The sequence below is a fragment of the Poecilia formosa genome, unplaced genomic scaffold (assembly GCF_000485575.1).
Source record: "Poecilia formosa unplaced genomic scaffold, Poecilia_formosa-5.1.2 Scaffold306, whole genome shotgun sequence".
In the NCBI taxonomy this organism is placed as follows: domain Eukaryota; kingdom Metazoa; phylum Chordata; class Actinopteri; order Cyprinodontiformes; family Poeciliidae; genus Poecilia; species Poecilia formosa.
In genome coordinates, this window is record NW_006800245.1 from 155,766 (window position 1) to 175,660 (window position 19,895).

Consider the following 19,895-nt stretch of genomic DNA (forward strand, 5'->3'; position numbering starts at 1 on the left):
TGTCTGGCTTTTTAAAACCTCATCTAACTGTATCAGAAACCTTTTTGCTACAGCCGTCCAATCAAAAGTTTTGATTGACTGCCTCCCATACAACTACAACTAACTACAAAAAGTAATTAAATATTAATAGAAGGAGCCTAACTCCAAAAAACGAAGCAAGTCAGATGAATAACATATATTGAATGCTTCACTTGAGTTTTAACATAAAAGTATAAACAAACAAGTCAGAATAAATAAAAAACCCACTTAAAAGTTCCGCCTCAATAAAAACGTGGACACAGAGAACCAGAACCAGGAGACGCTAATTTGAACTGATTAGCTTTCATTGCCGTCAGACTTTTCACTGTTACAGAAAATGTTACTTTCTGCTGAATAAGGACCAAAACTAGAAGAAGCAAGGAAAACACAAAACGAGGAACGGCGTCTGTGCTCAAATATACAATCATATGCTGTTAACTAATCACAGGACGTGATCCAGAGGGATTACTCGTGCAACAGTGACGAAATTCTACTCAAGTTTGCCTTTGAAAAGATGTGTTTTCGTCAGAGGATCCAGAATAACATCCTTCTGTCTGCGTTTACCCACTTCATACAGTGTGTCTTTTTTAGGAATGTGGACATGTCCTCTGTGGTCACAGGAGACGGCATCAGTGTGTTTTTTTCTCTCGGTGACTGAGGTCAGCAGAGAGCCATGCAACACTGGGATTAACAAACTGCATCCTAAAGGCTGAACTGGTGAGCTCATCTACGTTAATGTACAAGTCAAAAAATAAATGTAATGAATTCAGTCTTCTTCTATGATAGAAACATAGGACTCGCTCAGGCTGAAGTCTCCGCACGACTAACAGTCAAACCTTTCCGGTTGTTTTTCCACTGGCAATCGCAGGTTTAAAATAGCCGTATTTACGCAAGCTTCTGGTAAACATTATTTATGTGATGTGAAAAATCAGATAGAGCCAGTCCTCTGGGGAGGCACGAGATCAGATAAAAGACAAATTAGTCAGATGACACAGGAGCTGCAGCTTCATCGTTTCTCATATTCATGTGTCACAGATAACAATAACAAAAAAAGACTTAAAGGAGGTGGAGGGAGTAAGATGTGTAGTGCAATCCACAATTATTGGCACTTATGTTAAAAAGAAATAAAAAGTCTTGAGATAAATTGCAGTTTTGAAAGCTTTGTGACCCCCAAAATGTTTTGTAGCTCTAGATTTAGCTCCCTTACCATCATACTGATGGTGCATTTGAAGATAAACTCAGGTCCCTGTCCAGCCTAGATTGTCTCAGTTCAAGTTCTGAACATGAATAAATTATTGCTCTGGAAAGTTTGTGTAAGCATCCATGTTTTTGTTGCCATTTCCTGGCAGGAATGAACAAATACCAGTGTTGTTTATTATGCATAATACATCTCGTCTTTCCCATTTTGAAAAGAGTCACAAACTGGGCCTCTGTGGTGACAGAACAAATTTATACCTCTGTCAAGTATTTCTACTTAAAAGTTTAAAGTTATTTACATTTTATGAGATGTTTAGGGCTTATACTACTACAACAAAAGATTAATTTACTTTTTTATTTTTTTTTAAACTCATCCCTTTTAGTGGTGCTTATAGAGAGGTGAGAGCCGTAGCTTCCAGGAAGCTCAGTTTGGGAAAACTTTAGACAAAAAGAGCCACATTGTAAACAGACGATGGATTATATTGAGCGATAGATTGACGGTCATTGTGATGAACTAATGCAAACATGCACCAAACTGTGGAATGTGACACCTTCTTTCTACCTCACTTCATACCAGTCCCACAAGGCACTCAGTCCTCGCAAAATTGTGGGGGGAACTTAAACCGTCAACCTTTTTCTTAAAAAGTTGTGGCAGAAAGAACATAAAGCTTATTTTAAAATTAAAATAAAAAGTTAGACATCTGCTGTGTGTATGTTAGAATAACTTACTACAGTATATCTTAGTTTCTCTAATTAAGTGTTACGAAACAAAAAAAGTAGCTAATCATAATTTCTCCACAGTGTTCTAAAATAAGATTAAATAATGTGCAAAAAGGCTAAAAAGTTGTGAATTTTCCTTATAAAATTCCAGTCAAAGCATCTCCAGGTTAAATTTTCCACCTGTGGGATCAAAGCAGCTGCAACCAACCATGAATGTGCATTTCAATGTTTAAAGAGACATTTAAACCCTTTTAGCTGCTGTAGGAGTCTTTAAGGAGAATAACATAATAGTTTTTGTATTTACAGCCCAGTTTTGGCCTGAGGGAAGGAGGAGGTGAGTAAATACGGTGGACAAAGTGAACTAGTCATCCTCTCTTTCTGACGGCCTCACAAAGACTTGAGAACTCACATCACCATCCAGGTTCAGCCAGATACTGTCCCCTCTGACCTTTCCTGACCAACCGCAGTAGACAGCTAAAAACAAAATCAATGGGGAAGTTTAGGGAGCTGCTTCTCCTGCCGCTTCACAGTTCAGCTTTATTAGCACAGCTACCCAAACAGTAAAGCCACATCACACGTCACATTACGACGTGCAAATCTTTAGTGGAATCTCCCTCACATTAAACATTTAACACGGCCGTGAACCATCCAATATATTTTGGACTTAATATTTGAAGTGATCTTCACTGATAGCAAAAGTGTATGAATTTCTTTGGGCTTTTTTTTTTATTCCATTTATTTATAGGATCTGTAAATAAAGCACTAAAATACAGAAAGAAACAGGTACCTGACACAGACCTTGAGAGATTTAACATCCTTTAGTTGATCATATATGCCAAGTTTTCAAATATTATGTTTTTTAAGAATAGCAGGCTTCCGAGACATTCAATTGTTCAAAACTACTTAACAGTTTTTACAAAATTTTTGATAGTATAAAACAAATTCCTTGTTTTTGGCTTATAAATTCCACAAATCCAGATTTTGACAGCTTCCGATTCATTGTATGGTGAAGAACCAAAAATAAATAAATAAATAAATAAAAAATCTAATTTCTTTTTTTTTTTAAGATGAGTATTCACTCAACCTGTCTAATCTCAGTCAGCAAAAGGAAAGCTAATCAGAAACTCTCATAAAATTTAAGTTGAGGTAAGGAAAATCTAAGAAAAAGACTATAGTTTAAAAGAACTCATATTTTTTCTTTGTATCAATGGTTTCTAAACATTTTAAAACAGGTTCCAACTTAATTTATGACCAGTTCATTGAGCAGCATGATAAATAGAGATATTCCAGAACAACTCAGCAGGACTTCCACTTTTTCTTTCCAGTTTCATGTGTTGCCTTATAAAACCAACTAGAACAAAATGTTCCTATCCATTACACCTGGGGATTCAAATTTATTTAGGCTTTTCATTTTTACACACAAGTTGGCATTTCTAAGTCTACTGAGGTCACATTTTACAATTTAAAAGGTCACCAACCCTGACCTCAAAATTCAAAATGGCTTTCTTACTTACAAAACTTTAAGAAAGCTACTAAAATTTATTTATCAGAAAATTTGTGTGTGAAAGTGAAACATCCATAATTGTTTGTGTTTTGGTTTTCCTTTGTGTTCATCTCTAGTTGCATCTGGATTTTAATTAGTGTTGGAAAATATCCTGCCATATTTAGTAGTCATTGATCTCAGTCACAATGCAGTCAAGTCCAGTTATCAGATGGTGAAAGGTTTTCTAACGCAAAATGTTCCTATCCATTACACCTGGGGATTCAAATTTATTTAGGCATTTCATTTTTACACACAAGTTGGCATTTCTAAGCCTTTTTTTAAAAAATAATAGAATAAGGAATAACATCAAACACAAACATTTGTTTTTACTGTTATTTTCTTTTCTCCATAATAAAACAATTAACAGAACATTCTATCGCATTTCACACTTTTTGGTGCTGCAATATTAATTTGTCACATTTTTCCCCCCATATTTCCAACAAAAAAAAGTAAATCTAAAAAGAACCTGGATCGCAAAAGGATGAAAAAAAATCAAAAAGTAAAGAAATGTCAACAAAAGCCATTCTAAAAGCTCAATAAAGTTCTCTCTCCCAGTAGCAGACCTCAGGAGCGTACTACAGCTGTTCTTCTGACAGCCTAACCAACCGTGCTGCTGCACTTTGCTGCCTGGAGAGTGTGCCACCTGTCACGGCTAACCCCAACGCGGCCCCCTCCTTCCTGCTGTGTGGACATCTCACTCCGACACAAAAGCCAGTGTTTTCCCTGAACGCGCGAACACAGGTGGCTGGAGGAGGCCCGATCGAGTTACTGCGTGGTTCCCAAAGTCAAGGAGAACATGCTGACAAAGTATTAATACACCGAGGAATGTAATGAGAGCGAGACGTATGCTGAGGCAAGGGTTACTCCTTATAATAAACAAGTTACAGCCAGTAATCCTTGTAATTAAAATGTTGTAATAAAACTTGGGCAACAGATTCCCTCCCTTTAACACCACAGGGAGCAACAAGTTGAGTGAGACAAATTATTTCCTAAATAAATACACTAATCTTGGATTTTGTGGCACTATAACACTGACATGTTTGCCTAATAATCTGTTTTTTATAGATTTTTTTTTTATAAGTCAACTGTGAGACTTTGTTTATGTCAAACACAACATCTGGGTGTATTTTTCTGAATGCATCTGAAATATTCCATGTCTCGCTGACAACATATTATACCTCTTGCTTTGCTTTTTCCAATCCCTACTTAATTAAGCAACTTTGACGGCAAACCAAAATTGATTCCTGTCAACCTGATTAATTTATTGCACCCCGCCCCCCAAAAAAATCAGAACTCACCTCACTCTGTTCTCCAGATGTGAAGCCTCCAACAGCGCACGGAGGAGTTTCTGACTCTCTGAGCACTGAGGAGCAGGCAGCTGTCTAACCAAAGGAGAGGACCAGCCCCCCGAGTCCGAGTCCTGCAGCAACCTGACGTGTCCCATCTGAGACGCTCTGTTTTGCTGACCGAGGAGGAGGACTCACTCTATTAAGTGAGTCCTCCTCCTCCTAAGTGAGGCAGAAGGTTTCCCAGCCCCCCCTCACGGCATCCCAATTCCTCAGTGGGGCGTAACCCTTTTCATGTTTTATCTGCACCCATCTCCCTCCCGTGTGTGTGTGTGCGTGTGTGTGTGTGTGTGTGTGTGCTCTGTGAGAGGAAACCAAGTGCAGAGCTTTTTAACTCGACCTGCCATGTCAAACAAGAGAGGTTTCAAAACACCGCACTTAACCTGGGTGTCCAAACATTTTGCTCGTTATCTTATTTGTTCTTTTGCAAATGAGTTACCAATCTTCTCACATTTCCCACGAAACAAAAAACTTTAATCATATTTAAGTCCTCTAAGCAGAAGTCCTAAAATAAAGGATTATCGCAATGAGGAGATCCTCTAGTGCCTTTGATTGCAGCAGACGCCATCCTGCATTGTCATATGGATTACTTGAGCCACTCAGCAAACACCTCCAGGTGTACATTCCACACTGAGAAAAGGGAAAAAGGTGGGAGCTGCTCCTCTGGGTCAAAAAAGGTGTTGCCTTTTTTTTTCTCCTGTGAACTCTGCATATCTGAGCGCAAACAGAGGAGTTAGTTGGTATTGATATGGAGTGAGGAGAAGCGTCTCCTTCCACAGAAGCACGGGATGGTGCGGCAGTGTGTCATTTTTGTGGCCGTAACAAAGACAGAAATATGACAAGTTGCCAGCCAAGCACCTGGTTCCCAGAGAGTCTATGATCTTTGTGGGAATAGGCAGAAATTAGAGGCTGCACCAGTGCATCCTTCACAGCGAACGAAGCTTTTCTTGTGAAACCCAAGGCTGATTACTGTCGGACCAAGAAACCGCTTGGACAGAATCTGCCTGGCAACACGAAGTAAACAATCTCCAAAAGCAACACCTCATCCATTGTTTCGACCCACTGGTCCATGCAGGGTCGCAGAGAAGCTAGTACCTATCTCTATGCTCAAATTTTAATTATGATCCGGTGTAATTGTTTATTCTTCTTATAAAAAAATGGGCTAAAATTACCAGAACTCACAGGATCACACGCATTGTTGCTTTCATTGGATCAAGAGAATCTGATCTGATGCATCGCATGAACACTAGCAATGCTGAGCAGGGAAATAACATACCATGTTTAAAAACAATAAATATTTCAATTAGAGTAGAGGAGAATTTAGCGTTTTATGACACTTCATCTATTTATCAAAATATAACGAAGAAGGAAAAAATGACAGCTCATAGTTACAGAATTAGGATTACAGATGAAAGAATAATGTAAAGCTAAAGAAAATGAAAAAAAACATTTAAGAAGATATTTAAAAAAATACAACCATCAATTTGAGCACATGTATTTATTGTGTAGAAAAAAAAAATCCATATTCAGTTTTTTTTTTTTCCAAAAATAAATCCTGCCCACATCAGAGAAAAAATGTAACTAAATAACTTTTAATTAGTAATTAGGTAATTTAGGTTTTCTTGGGGTATAAATATGATTCAGGTCTATTTTTTTCAGCAACACTTCAATATGGAAAAGACAAGAGAATATGTCATTTCAGTAAGGCAGGAAATGGCCGCAAAGTAACAGATACTCAGCTAAATGGAAAATGATATAACACCAAAATCCAAGTGCTATTATAGGAGTTTCTTATTTAATTTTTGTGTAATTCAATCTTTAATGTTGATGTTTAAAATATTAATTACCAGCCTTAAGACAATCGAGGGATTTGGTTTGTGTATAAAACCCTCAAGTCTTCAGTTTTAGGCAGATTGACAAAGTCAACTTTTCCAAACATCTCAACCCTAATTTTCCTGTTTTTTTCATCCACCTTCTTCAGAAACAAAAATTGAGGACAACAACTGTGTCCTCGTTCCAGTAAAGGAAACGACATAAGTCACAGTGATAACCATCACTAGACTAATTACAGTGATATGCAGCATCTTGCACCTGATAACTTGTACATGCACATGCAAAGGAGGGGAAAGAGAGACACGGGGGTTAGACGGAGGGTGAAGGGAATGATAGAGAGGGTGAGGTGTTTCCTGTTTCCATGGCTCTAATTATACACGTCTCCTGAGGACAGGAACCATCAGAACGAGGCAACTGGTCATTGAGGAGATCCTCAAAGACAAAAGGAGCTTTATACTTTAGAGTCGTTTCTATATGCCTGCCCTGATGTATGTGAATAACATTTTTGTGTCCTGAACGAGGAAAATAATGCTTAAAATACAAAAAGATTAGATTAAATATGGATTAAATACATAAATTAAGCATAAGGAATGTTCTAAGTGTGTGTTTAAACATGAATCTAAATTAAAAATAGCTAATTCTTCTAACATTGCATGTTCGTACGCTTCTTGTCAGGGTTCCTATAAATGAAAAGCTTACTCTACTTGTGGGTTGCTGCCAGAGTAATGATTCCTTCCTGTTTAAAGATGCAGCAGTGATAGACTCCTGAAATCTTGTGGCTTTGGGACTAAATAGTCTGTTGCCGTTAGAGATGTTTCACTGACATTTTTACAAACAGGAACTAATCTGCTCCTAAGAAACAAACAAACCAGATACAAATCCTAAATATGACTTCGTTTAGTTGCCCAAATAGGAGTAAAAGAGATTCATTTACAGCAGAAACGGTTTAGCTCAGTTGATCCTGATTTGGTGTTTTACATTTCGGCTCTTTACCTCTTCTGTGAATGATCTAAGATTTATTGGGTTAATCCAAGTTTACAATATTTTTTGTATGTTTAGGTGCAACATTTATCATTTTCAGTCTAACTAAGCGATAGCTTGAAATTAAAATGTTCAGCTAAAGAATGCCTGTGGTCATTTTGGGACAAAATGCCCTCTGATGTTTTTCTCTTGTGAAAATCAAAGTTCATGACTTATCTATATATTGTTTCTCAGAAAATACCATGATATCTTCATAGTTTTGGGCTTTCTGTCAGCATCTTTATTGAAACAAAACAAAGTTGTCACCCAAAAAAACGCTTCATGTTGACCCCGTGTCGTCTATTTTGAGGTAGCTTTGAAGTTTCATGCCCGCTTTGAGGATTTTAACTGATTTTCTATAAGCTGCTCAAAGCGTACTGTAAGGAAAAGTAATTATGTGCCTTTGATAACTATTATCCAGTAGCAGTATGAATAGTGCCCTGGGCGACCCTCTCCTTCTGCCACCATAAGCCAATAAAAAGGCAGAAAAACATCTAAATTCTTGTGGTGGGACAGAAATCAGAGCAGTGCTACACAAAGCACGTACAATACTTTTCCCATTCTCAGAAGCCAGCAGAGGCACCAACTCTGCTTTTATAAAAGCAACAGACAACAAGGTACAAATGACAAGTTTTTTAACCTGGTATTGCTCCCTTTCTGAAGCGGCCCTGGGCAACTGCCCCATTGCCACTGTCTAGTCGAGAGGGGTCACTCAAACTTCCTTAGGTTTCATCAAGGGTAATTTTCTGATCTATCTCAGAAGGGTAAACTAGTCCAAAATAAGAGTCACAGCAAATGAAAATAAGGTGTAAAATGGCCTTAAAAAGTTGCAGGAGACCAGCCCTCGAGGATTAGACTTTGAGACCACTCATGTAAAATAATGCCTTCAGAATTTAATTTACAAAAGAAATTTAATTGCGTGTGAGATTTCAGTATTTCAACAACTATTTACCTTCATAATTTATGCAAGCAAACAATGTGTATCACAAAAGAAAAGATGTGATACACATCACACAGTACATGGGTTACACATCGTTTGTTTCCAGATACAAAACTAGACAAAATGGATGTGCAAATTGTCAAAGAGGCAAATTTCCCCAGAGTTCCCATATCATCACAGTATATGCAGCTTTGTATTTGATTTGTTTCAGGGGTGCAAAATCTTCTTTTCAGATAAGTAGTAATTTAAAATTTGAAAAGGGAATCAGCGTCTTGGTGTCTGGAAGAAGGGAAGTGAAGCTGGCTGAGCATACACTTTGAATGAGGCCCAGAATTAAGTTTCCCCAGTCAGTAATAAATCTGGAGAGCCATTACATCTCCTGGTGTTTTCACTTTGTGCTTCTCTTCACTGGCAAACTTTATGGAAATACTGCTGCCCACACTCTCAAATGTATCACTACCTGACATACTCACAAAGGAACCACGTCAACATCAAGAGAGTCAACAATGCAGACAAGCTGAAGGTCGCTATTTAACCAACCTGGGCTTCCTTAGCACCTCAAAGTCAGCAGAGCCCCAGGCTGATCGCCTTCTTGTCATGTCACATTAATGTTCATTCAAAGAGAGCCCTGAACAGCAAGCGATTATACTCCACAGAAAAATGGACAATCCTTCAAGTAGGTTGACATCTCTGTATCAAAGATAATTTTTTTGGTCTCGTGAAATATTTTCATTTTATTCAGGAATGGATCTTTTGATGTTCACTAGCTCATAGCTGGCAAAGCTCTAAGGCAGACTCGGACCAACAAAAGCTGACATACTTCTGGGTTTTTAACTTTTCAGCACACTGTCTTCCTCTAGTGGCCAACAATTATGCATAAACTTCTGAATCACACTAATGCATATTACGCCATGAGCATTAGAAAATACCTGACTGACATGTACAAGCATCTGCAATAATACTGGTTATCAGAATGAAAACGCTGGACTATGGTTACCTTTATATCCTCAGATCCATTAATATGCAAACAAAGTAAGCTGAGAGAAGAGCCAGAGGATATCCAGTCGGAGTGACAGAGGGGGGAAAGCCTGCGGGGCAGAAAGAAGCCTTTACCCAGCAGCTCTCATTGCCCAGCAACCTCACCACTGAACAGAGAATGCGTAGTGCTCTCTGCAGACTGCCACTGCTTACTCTCACCAACAGAGGTAATTACTTACAAATTAAGGGGAAAACCAGCTGTGAAAAATTTATGTCAAGTGCTAAAACTGCACTGTTTGCAACGTACAAGCAGCAGGTCAGCAAAACCGTTAGGAATCATTCGTGTAAACGTTTCACTTAAAAAGAAAATTCCCAGAAATGCCAAGAAATGTAATATAAAGCGCAACCAAAAGAGTCATGTTATCACAGTAGATATGTCTCGCCTCTTAAAGGGATGCTTCGGAAATTGCACACCTCAGTGTGCAGCAGTACTTTTGGTTGACAAGATGTTTTTTTTTTGTTTTTGTTTTTTTTTTTATCTCAGCACGTCTGACTAAAATTAAAGGCAGGAAAAAGTTGTTTCCCCTTTTCACATCAGACTTGAGGGTCATCATTAGTGAGTCATTTTCCCTCCAGATTCAACTCTAGGCAGCTTAGGGCTTAATCAAGTGGAAATCTGGAAAAAGGGGGGGTCATAGGGGTGGTCAGGGTTGGGGTGCGACACAGAATGGGGCAATTGTTCAGATAAAGGCCTCACATTGAGTCTGCTTTCATGTCTCCCTGTGGGATGTGATGGGACTTTACAGTAGCATTTCACTCCCAGTAGGTTTTTGTTCACCCCTACAGAAAAGATGCAGCCATAAAAGGTGATCTCAAATTTACAATCATGTAGTAAAAATAACTCAAAGCAATTGGAGAACAGATTCAAAGAGAGGGAACATTTAGGGGCCGTGATGTAGTTGTATTTTTTTCTTGCTTGTTTTACGTGTCACAAACACACATTTTGAAGGTCTTCATAGAAATCAGGGAAGACGTTCAAGTTGTTGGGTAAGTCTCTGAAGAAGCCAAAAATCTGAAAACTTAAAAATAATGATGTTATATAGCTCCACTTTTTTTGATTAACTGTTTATACTAAGAATATCAAATATGACAATAGCCAGCTTTAAAAATGCTCCTATCTTACTTCCATCATTTTGGTGTTTTTGAAGTGACTGGATTAGGATCCTGGGTGTCGAGTTCACACTGTTCTGCTGTGTCTTGTTTTATTTTCTAGTCATGAATCAACTAACCAGGCTGCACAGTGGTGCAGTTGGTAGAGCTGTTGCCTTGTAGCAAGAAGGTTCTGGGTTCGATTCCTGGCCTGGGTCTTTCTGCATGGAGTTTGCATGTTCTCCCTGTGCATGCGTGGGTTTTCTCTGGGTACTCTGGTTTCCTCCCACAGTCCAAAAACATGTTAGGTTAATTGGCCTCTCCAAATTGCCCCTATGTGTGAGTGTGTGTATGCATGGTTGTTTGTCTCTGTGTTGCCCTGTGACAGACTGGTGACCTATCCAGGGTGTACCACGCCTCTCGCCCGGAACGTTAGCTGGAGATAGGCACCAGCACCCCTCCCGACCCCACTGAGGGACAAGGATGTTAGAAGATGGATGGATGAATCAACTAACCATCTGGGAATTTAATTTCAACACTACATGTACATTTCTAAGAAGTCAGCTAATGATTACCTCAGTAAGAAGTTCAACTTTAAGTTTCAATTATTGGACAGGCTGAGATGAGTGTCGCATTATCTGTGTAAATATTATAGGGTAACAGAAGTTAATTTTATTATTGGCTCTGTGCTGCAGTATTTGAGCTACATAGATTATGGAGCAGTGAGTGCATGGGTTTCATATGTGAAAGCTGCTAATGCAGTTGAGCATTTTTAACTGTCTAAAAATTAAGATGTCTGTGAATAACATGTTAGTGTTGAGATGTTTCTAAACTTCCATAATTTTAATTATTATTTTTTTTAATTATTATTTTTTTCTTTAAAAACATTTTTGTAATGCACTCTTTAGGAGGTGGAGAGAACTAGAAATCAACCAGGAAAAGAATAGTACATGAAAAGCCTTGAACGGTATACATGAATGTCAATTTATTCTTTGCATCCATGGAAGAAATGCAAGAAGGCGAGGCACCAAAACTGGCAACAGCCCAGGGGCCCACATCATCCTAAATCCGGCCCTGATCAAACTGTTGTCGCACACTCAACATTCCCAACACTAAAACGAGATTCCCTTCAGTTTTCCTCACAAACAGACAGGCTCCCACTGATCTATTATGCACCAAAGCCTTTCTCATGCGTGTTTTGAATGAAAGCTAGCGTATTGATGGGTTCAGATAATCACGTTTTCTCTAGACAGGCTTAGTGTCACTAAATAAGCTGCAGAGAGAAACGAAAAAGAGGGGAGGGAAGGGGAGAAAAAAAACCTTCTGAATAATGAGAGAATTTCTTTGAGAATCTTAAACACAGAAGAAAATGTGCTTTTGCTAGATGCTAAACTTGTCATAAACTTGTAATGGCGCTTAAAAGAGAGGGTGAGCGTAAACTGTTTAACAAATATAAAGTACTTACAGGCTGGTTGGCTGCCTTACCTTTATTATAACGGACTGTGGTCCATCAGCAGGTGCATTTGGCACATTTCAGTGATGCCTCCAGGTTCCGCTGGAAAGTTTTCCACTTGTCTCGGTTTCAATAAAATTCTCCAGACCTATTGCTTGGTGAAAACGACCCAAAATACGAACTTTTTTTTTTTTTTTTTTAAGTCTTCTTCGTCACCTATCCTCACAGTTTTTGGTGGAATGTGGTTGTTGTCAGTGCATGTTCTCCTCCAAGCCGAATAAAAGTGGATATTTGCATCAGAGTGACCCTCCCCTCGCCTTTCTTAGCTGCCATTGTTAGTCACAGTCGGGGCTCGGATTCAGCCCTCCCTCGCCAAATCCCTCCCGAACGGAGCGAGGAGCAGCTTTTATTCTCTGAGCCCAGGCTGGCAATTACTAAAAGCCACAAAGAAACTATTATACAAACCCTTAAAAAAAATTGAACGTCTATACATAACAACTGGTCAAGTTTAAATTACTTTTGCTTTGGCGAAGTTCTTTAACTCTGTTTTGTCACATCACAGACATGTTGAGCAGAAGCGACAGGAAGTGTCTTCCTTCGCTGAGTAAATACCTAGAATAACTCCTCTTTAAACTGCTGAGTAATCTTCAATCTAATCAAAAATGTGTTTTTGATTAGATTGAATTTACGTAGCAAAATCCATACTTGTCATAAACAGTGGCCTGAGAAATAGTTGCTTCCTATAAATTAATCTGTATTTTTTCCATCTATGATTCAGATCATGATATTTTATGTCAAAGATAACCTGAATAAATAATAATTTAAACTGTCCAAACTGTCAATGAGTACTTTCCATTGATATATGGGAATTTTGGCCCACTCTTCCTGACAGACTTATTTAAATTCAGACACATGGTGGAGCTTCCAACTCTGAACAGCCTTTTTAAGGTCAAATCACATCATCTCATTTGGATTTAAGTTGAAGCTTTGACTAGGCCATCTTAAAATCTTTTATATACACAATTAGATTTGGGTCATTTCTACTGGAGAGCAGAAGTCATGATTTCCATTATGCACACAGCAAGTAGCAGCCTTTGGCCATCAGCCTTCTGCCACCATGTGTGACTGTTAGTATGATGTGTTGTTTGTGAAATGTTGAGTGACTTTTGCATTTGACACATCACAATGTTCCACTTTTGTTTCCTGTGTCCACAGAGCATTTTTGAGTTGTCGATGTGCTCCAGTAGTGATTTTGGTTGAAATCCATGCAAACTAATGCCAATGACACATCCCTCTGATATTTACATAATTATGAGGTATATATTTACTCTTAACATCTTATTTCTCATTGTATCCTGTGAAAGATGTTCAATAAAGGCTGATCAGAACAGATTATCTTACTCATGCCTACCATACAACAAATCCAAGGAGGCAGATCATTGCACACTTCAGTCTGGTGAGGCCCTTTTTCAGTCTCTTCTTGGAAACAAAACAAACAGGGTCATTTTTTTATTTTTATTTTTATTTTTTTTAAACTCTTGTTTGGTTAAAGCTCCCAGCTTCTGTCAAAGTGACAGATAAAGCAGCAGATTTCATAGTGTACAAATACAGCTGTTGACATTGACGGTAGTTTTCCTTGTTTGGCAGACTGGTGTTATTTTTTTGATTTCCTTTTGACGTGTCATGAGTTTCCTCGAATAAAAAGCTCCATTACTGCTGCAAATGAACCTTGATGTTGTTTAGTTGACAGTAAACCAAACTGGCTGGTTTAGTTTGAGACAGGACATCTTAATAGGAGAGGGAAAAGTGTTTAGATGCTGCCAAGTGACGCGTTTTATTTATGTTCATTTGCAGTGAAAATTGGTGCTATCCTGTTTACAGGTATTTTTACATCAGCAGATTTTATAAAGGCTGCAAGACAGAAAAGCTTTCTTTTCAGAGCACATCTAACATTTGAGTAGGGCCATTTGAAATCATTTAAAATGTTCTCTGAAACACAACATTTTAATTAGGATTTAAAGATGGTTTAAGGTTCCTTTTTGATAGAATTTAATTCTTCTATGACAACTCTAATTTATAAGAAATATAATCCTAAATGCAGTGTTTGGGTTTATATCCCAGCACAAGTGTTTTCAACAGCCTCATCTGCAGCTGCGATATCCAAGTGTATACCTATGAATGACCAATTATCGCCACCTAGAGGATAAAAACAAATGTCAATTGTTTTTCACTAATTTTACTGCTTAATTTTTACTAACTCTTGGTTGATCTCCAATTAATTGCAAAAAGTAATAGAAGATTTTATGATCAGGGGAGCCAAAAACAAATCTTCATCATACAATTTAAACTTCAGGGTGTCCAAAAAAGCCCAGTTAGCACCAGGAGCCACGTTCCAAAGAGGTTTGGGTCGCTAACAGGGCAGAGCTTGCTGATATGGCAGCAAGTAGGTGTGAGTGTTTCAAGCCACACAATGTGGCAAAGCTGCTTTTAGGTAACAGCTTTGTGTCAACAAGGGGCAGCAAAAAGGACACTTTTCTGCAAGAAAATGTCAACCGAAGACACACTGATAATTTGCAGGAATGGCTAGAATTGGACTGCAGAGGACAGAGGCACACTGAGACTTTACAGTGCATCACCAATGGATCAATGGAATCATGCATGGTAATAAATAAATCGCACACATGCCTGGAAAAAAAGAAAAAGAAAGAAAGACCTCTCTGCATTTGTATAAATGAACTATATAATGTTTATTAAAATATATAAAATACAAAATACATATATGCATAATTAGATCCAGGATGAAATATGCATATAGAGCATAATTATTATACAGTAAAATGTGTTTACATATATAGATTTTTTAATACATATAGGAAGATATTTTTGCATTAAAACTGGCAGTGGTGATTTCATATTCCCTCTCCCCTCTCCTCCCTCCCTCGCACACACAAACAGGAAGCCTCCTGGCCCCACAGCACCGGTCCCAGGAAAGCGGGGCCTCTCTGGAAAGCTCGCGAGCAGCAGCACCTTTACACCTGAGATCTGCATTTGTGAAAAAGTCTCACACGGAACAACAACTATTTGGACACATACTGTAGCTTTATAGGACTTTGATTGAAGAGACTGAGTGACAACAACAGAAGTCGTCTGATTTGATTTCTTCTTTACTGAACCCCTTAAAAAATATATGTGTAAGGAGAGCAGTCTTTCAAGTACAACACCGGGAGAAAATACTGGAAAAACTGCGCCATTTCTCTCTTATTACATGCCGAGGTCCTGCTAAGCAGACACCATTTACCATCAGTGTACTTGGCAGCTCAGTACAGTGTTTCTTAGTATATCTGTAGAGTTTGCAGGAAGCTTTGAAGATCCAGGATGGAGAGTGCTTCCACTGGATTAGTCCTTCAGAATAGCGTGGTTTGGTCCTGTAATGGTTCCAGTCACTCGTATGTATTTATACGTAAAGCTGTCATGTCTGGTGGTAGTGGTGGTAGTGGTGGTGGTGGTGGTGTTCATGGTGATGGTGATGCTCGTGGCGCTGCACCACAGGAACAACAATCCCCGGGCTCCCGGGGGGACCGGATGCCTGCTCCCTCTCCATGCCGGGCAGCATGGACGGCATGGCGGGCTGCTGTTGGTGGTGGGGCTGCGGAGTCAGGGGGGTTTTGGTCGGTGACATGGAATCGCGAGCTCTGGCCTTCAGCCGTTTGCTGTGACTGTGCTGCAGAGGGTGCTGGTGGTGGGCTGAGGGTGGAGCTTGGTGTGGCAGGTGGTACACATCCTGACCCCCGTGGCCTGCGGCGTTGCCACCGTGCAGCATCGTTTGGATGGGAGGGTGGTAACCGTGGCATTTGTTGGATTTGCCACCTCCGTTATTACCTCCACTTCCCTTGTAGGCTCCTTTAGGGGATTTGAGGAACTGAGCACCTTTGGCTCGGGGCTCTGCAGGGTTGTAGCTTTCACCGATGACCTGCGAGCGTCGGTGGTGAACAACTTGGGCTTCTGGCTCGTGGGAGCGAGAGCGACTCTGGCTTTGCGAGCTACGAACTTGAGTCTCCTGAGCGGGACAGTCTGGGTTCGTTCCTGAAAGACAGCATAGAAAAAAGCAGTGGTATATTTCAATGAAGGTAACTGGATATTTTTCGCAGTAAAACTGAAATAAACAATTGAAATGTTGCAGTGAAGCTAACAAAAAGAAGCCTGGACACATTTCCCCTTGAAGACAAAACATCAAACCTATCACATTGACTGTATCAATCCAAGTCAATGTGAAAAGGGGGACTGAGACACAGTCTGGAAACCTGTAGCTTCTGAGATGATACAGACCCAAAGAAAGTTTATGGCCGACTCAAAATCCAACCTGAAACTGAACTTGGAAACCATGATGCCAGACTGTAGGAATAGTTGAAGTTTACAGCTTGCACTTGGTGAACTTTTACCCTCTTGTTATTTCTTTAGCTATGCCGCCCCACAGTGAACACTACCATGCAGATGCATGTCGGTAACTGCAGCAACTGTAGCTGTGGCACAGATTGACAGCAGCTGGAGAGCTCCAGTGACCCTGACTGCTTGTTTTTACTCTGCCACGCTGAAGCATTTGAACAAGTTAGTGGAGGAATGTTTCACATATTTTTTCCTCAGGTATACATCCTGGGATATAACTGCAATTCCAATATCAAAAGTTATTTTTGCTCCCCATGCAAGACTTTGCTGACTTAAAGCTATCACCATGTTATTTAAAAAGGTGAGATTCAGATTGATATTTTCATTATATTCAGAGATGAGAGCATACATTTATAATTTTCACACAAGTTTAAGTGATCACCATCACAACAAAATGCAGGCTTTGAAACTCACTGAAATGAAACTACTCGATTATTTTTACTTGAAAAATTAGAATGAAAAATGTGTAGTAAGAGATCTTTTTAAATATTTTATTTACAAGAATAAATAAATATTTATGAATTTGGTATCTGAGGAAAATGATGGCAACAGACGAGCGTTTCAGAAGAAAAAGCATTTGAAGTTTTTTAGAAGTTATAAATGTAACTTGAGTCCTCGTATTGACTAAATAAAATGGAAAATATGTCAAATGTTTTAATTATGAATAAAGCTCACAGTGTTCTTCCATCTTTTATAGCCAAAGTATTTAAGTTATTCCTGATTTAGTTAAATCTTAGTTTGAATGTGTGGTGATAATACGTGTATGCTGAAATAAAAATGGTTAAATAAAGTCGAACTGAACCGACCTTCAAATCTGGAAGTGTAGTTCTCAATACCAGCCAGGTCCAGGTAGTGGTTCCTCCTCTCTGTGTTCTCGTCCACGCAGTAATGCTGACCCTCGGCGGCCGGAGGCTCACTGCTCTGTCCCTTGCTACTGCAGGAGAGTAAAATGAAAAGTCATATGTGTGGCTTGAACACATTTTTCATCAGAAAGGTTTCAAACAGACTAACCTGAGGTACGAGGAGAGACGCTTGTCAGCTGACCGGTTCTCATCGTGGTGACAGCGCTCTGAAAAAGAACAGTTGAAGTTAATGACTGAATGAACATGCTCTTTGAAAGCTGATAAACCTGTTGTATGTTATGATTTAGTCTCAATGCATGTCAATCTACTTCTTCTAAACTAAAAAAAGGGAGTATAAATACATTTAAGAGGGTTTAGGAGCTAAAAAAAAAAAAAACATGTGAAATGCCACTGTTTGATTTCTCAATAAATCTGTATATAACCCAAAACCAATTTGGCAAAATTTGAAAATTTAATTACAAATCAAACATAAATGATTTCATATTAATATAAATTAATGAAAAACATACTTTCATTTTTTTTTATTTAATTTTATTTTTTAGAATTAATTATTCCAATAATGGAGTAAGGAATAAAACACAAACAAAAATAACAACAAAATCAATTTTCAGATTTTTTTCAGTCTCTTTTTAAGACCGAGTAGGAAACCTGAGTGGTTGGTTCATTTTTCAGTCACCTGCTCCCGTGTCTCGTCTGTGGCTCCTCGGCTCCGGGGTAACGGTCAGCTTCACGCGCAGAGTCTTGCTTTTGTTATGACAGGAGTGATTCACAGAGGCATCCACCACATCGTAGATGGTGTGCATCAAACTCGACATGTCCTTTAGAGATCAAAATACATAGTTTGCAAATTTGATTAAAATAAAAAAAAAACTACTAAAAAGATGCGTCTGAATAAATGTTAGACGGGAAGTTTTGGAAACATTACAAAAACAACAGCTCAGCAGCCAGAGGCAAAACCAGCCCACATACTTCTTTGGTGACTTTCCCACTGTTGTCAAAGTCGTAAAGAGTGAAGATCCACTCCTGACGGTTGTCATCTTCCAAAGAGACATCACACTCCACATCCTGAAAAAAAATAAAATAAAAAAAAACATTTGTCCCTCTTTCATACACACAAACACTCAGACAGTTCAGTGTAGCTCTTTATCCTCCTCCTCATCACTGTGATTATGCTCCAAAGGCATGCCAACGGCAAGACACATCCGCATTTAAAACAGCAGGGGGCAGCAAAGTACAGCTTGTTCTGGTTTTCAGTAAACGTGCATTGCAGAATAAGAAAGATTGGCTAACTCTGCAAAATCGAGATAGAAGCTTTCTTATGCATTCACATTTTAAAAAGACCAGAACAGAGACACATAATCACCAAATTTTAATTACGGAAAAATGCAGAGCAATTCTTAGTTTTTTTTCAGCTGCAATCTCACTTACTGGGATGAGAAACAGTGTGTGATTGTGATCCAAAAATTATATCAAACAAGGCAAAAATGCTGCCAGATCACATTAACTCTTACATTGACGCTAATGCGTTTCTTCCCGGATGTTTTGGTGGCGTCTCTGAGAGGTTCCTTCTCTCCGTCCTCTGAGTGCAGGTACTGCAGGTAGCTTTCACAACCCTCAGCCTTCTCCTGGGGAAGAATCACTGTCGATGCAAAAGAAAAGCAATAAATAAGAGTCAGAGACAACCTTTTGTTCTCTGCAAGACAATCTTTGACTCTCACAATATCAATCTAATTGCTATGACTGACTAGCTATAATGTCTGTGATGCCTATCTACTTTTATTGGTAAGATTTCTTTTTAAGTGTGCTTTTTGCAGTCCATGAGGCATTGTGTGCTCGTCTCAAAGTGAGCAGTTTAGGATTAAAACACAACTTTACAATTTTTGTTCAACTATGTGGGACAAGCCAACAAAAAAAAAAAATGGTACAATCTGTCATAAAACATCTGACAGGCTAACTGTCTTCTTCGCCTACCCTCAAGGGGACAGTGTTGGTCTGTGAATTGTCCTTCCTTCAGCTCAGCGTTCGGAAACTCCTGGGAAAGAGAAAAGAGGAGAGAAAGACACAGAGGATGGTAGAGAGGGGAAGGAGAGAGGGGGTTAGAGATGTAAGCGAATCTGCAGTTCAGACCACAGACACAGAGAAAACAAACAGTTCCAGCTAAAGCATTTCCTACTCAGATGAGCTGCAGAGGGCTCCAGGCTCCAGCGCGGCCAAACACTTTGAACATCTGCACGCTTATTGTGTTTCACTGTCTGGGACGCAGCGAGCGCGGCCACAGCCAAGCTTTCAAGATTCCTCCGAGCCCTTCAAATGGATCCCTCACATCCATCAAAAAGCTTGTGATGCACTTCATCATCTGAGCATCCTCTCCCTCTCCCTCCCTCCCTCTCTC

General features: G+C 39.2%; 1 protein-coding gene across 2 annotated transcripts in view; it reads right to left on the reverse strand.

Moving 5' to 3' along the window:
• Positions 1-14,929: 14,929 nt before the first annotated feature.
• The window catches only part of nkd2b (NKD inhibitor of WNT signaling pathway 2b), a 29,883-nt gene continuing 24,917 nt past the window's right edge, over positions 14,930-19,895 (reverse strand). Inside the window, exons 4-10 of one of the 2 annotated variants that reach the window (XM_007572659.2) lie at positions 19,475-19,535; positions 19,015-19,142; positions 18,473-18,568; positions 18,180-18,321; positions 17,652-17,709; positions 17,447-17,571; positions 14,930-16,280 (exon numbers count right to left, since the gene is read on the reverse strand). In XM_007572659.2, the coding sequence (XP_007572721.1) occupies positions 15,667-16,280; positions 17,447-17,571; positions 17,652-17,709; positions 18,180-18,321; positions 18,473-18,568; positions 19,015-19,142; positions 19,475-19,535 (1,224 nt within the window). In that variant the 3' untranslated portion in view covers positions 14,930-15,666. Of the gene's footprint in view, positions 16,281-17,446; positions 17,575-17,651; positions 17,710-18,179; positions 18,322-18,472; positions 18,569-19,014; positions 19,143-19,474; positions 19,536-19,895 lie in introns of both variants that reach the window. The other variant, XM_007572658.2, reaches the window with a different exon arrangement.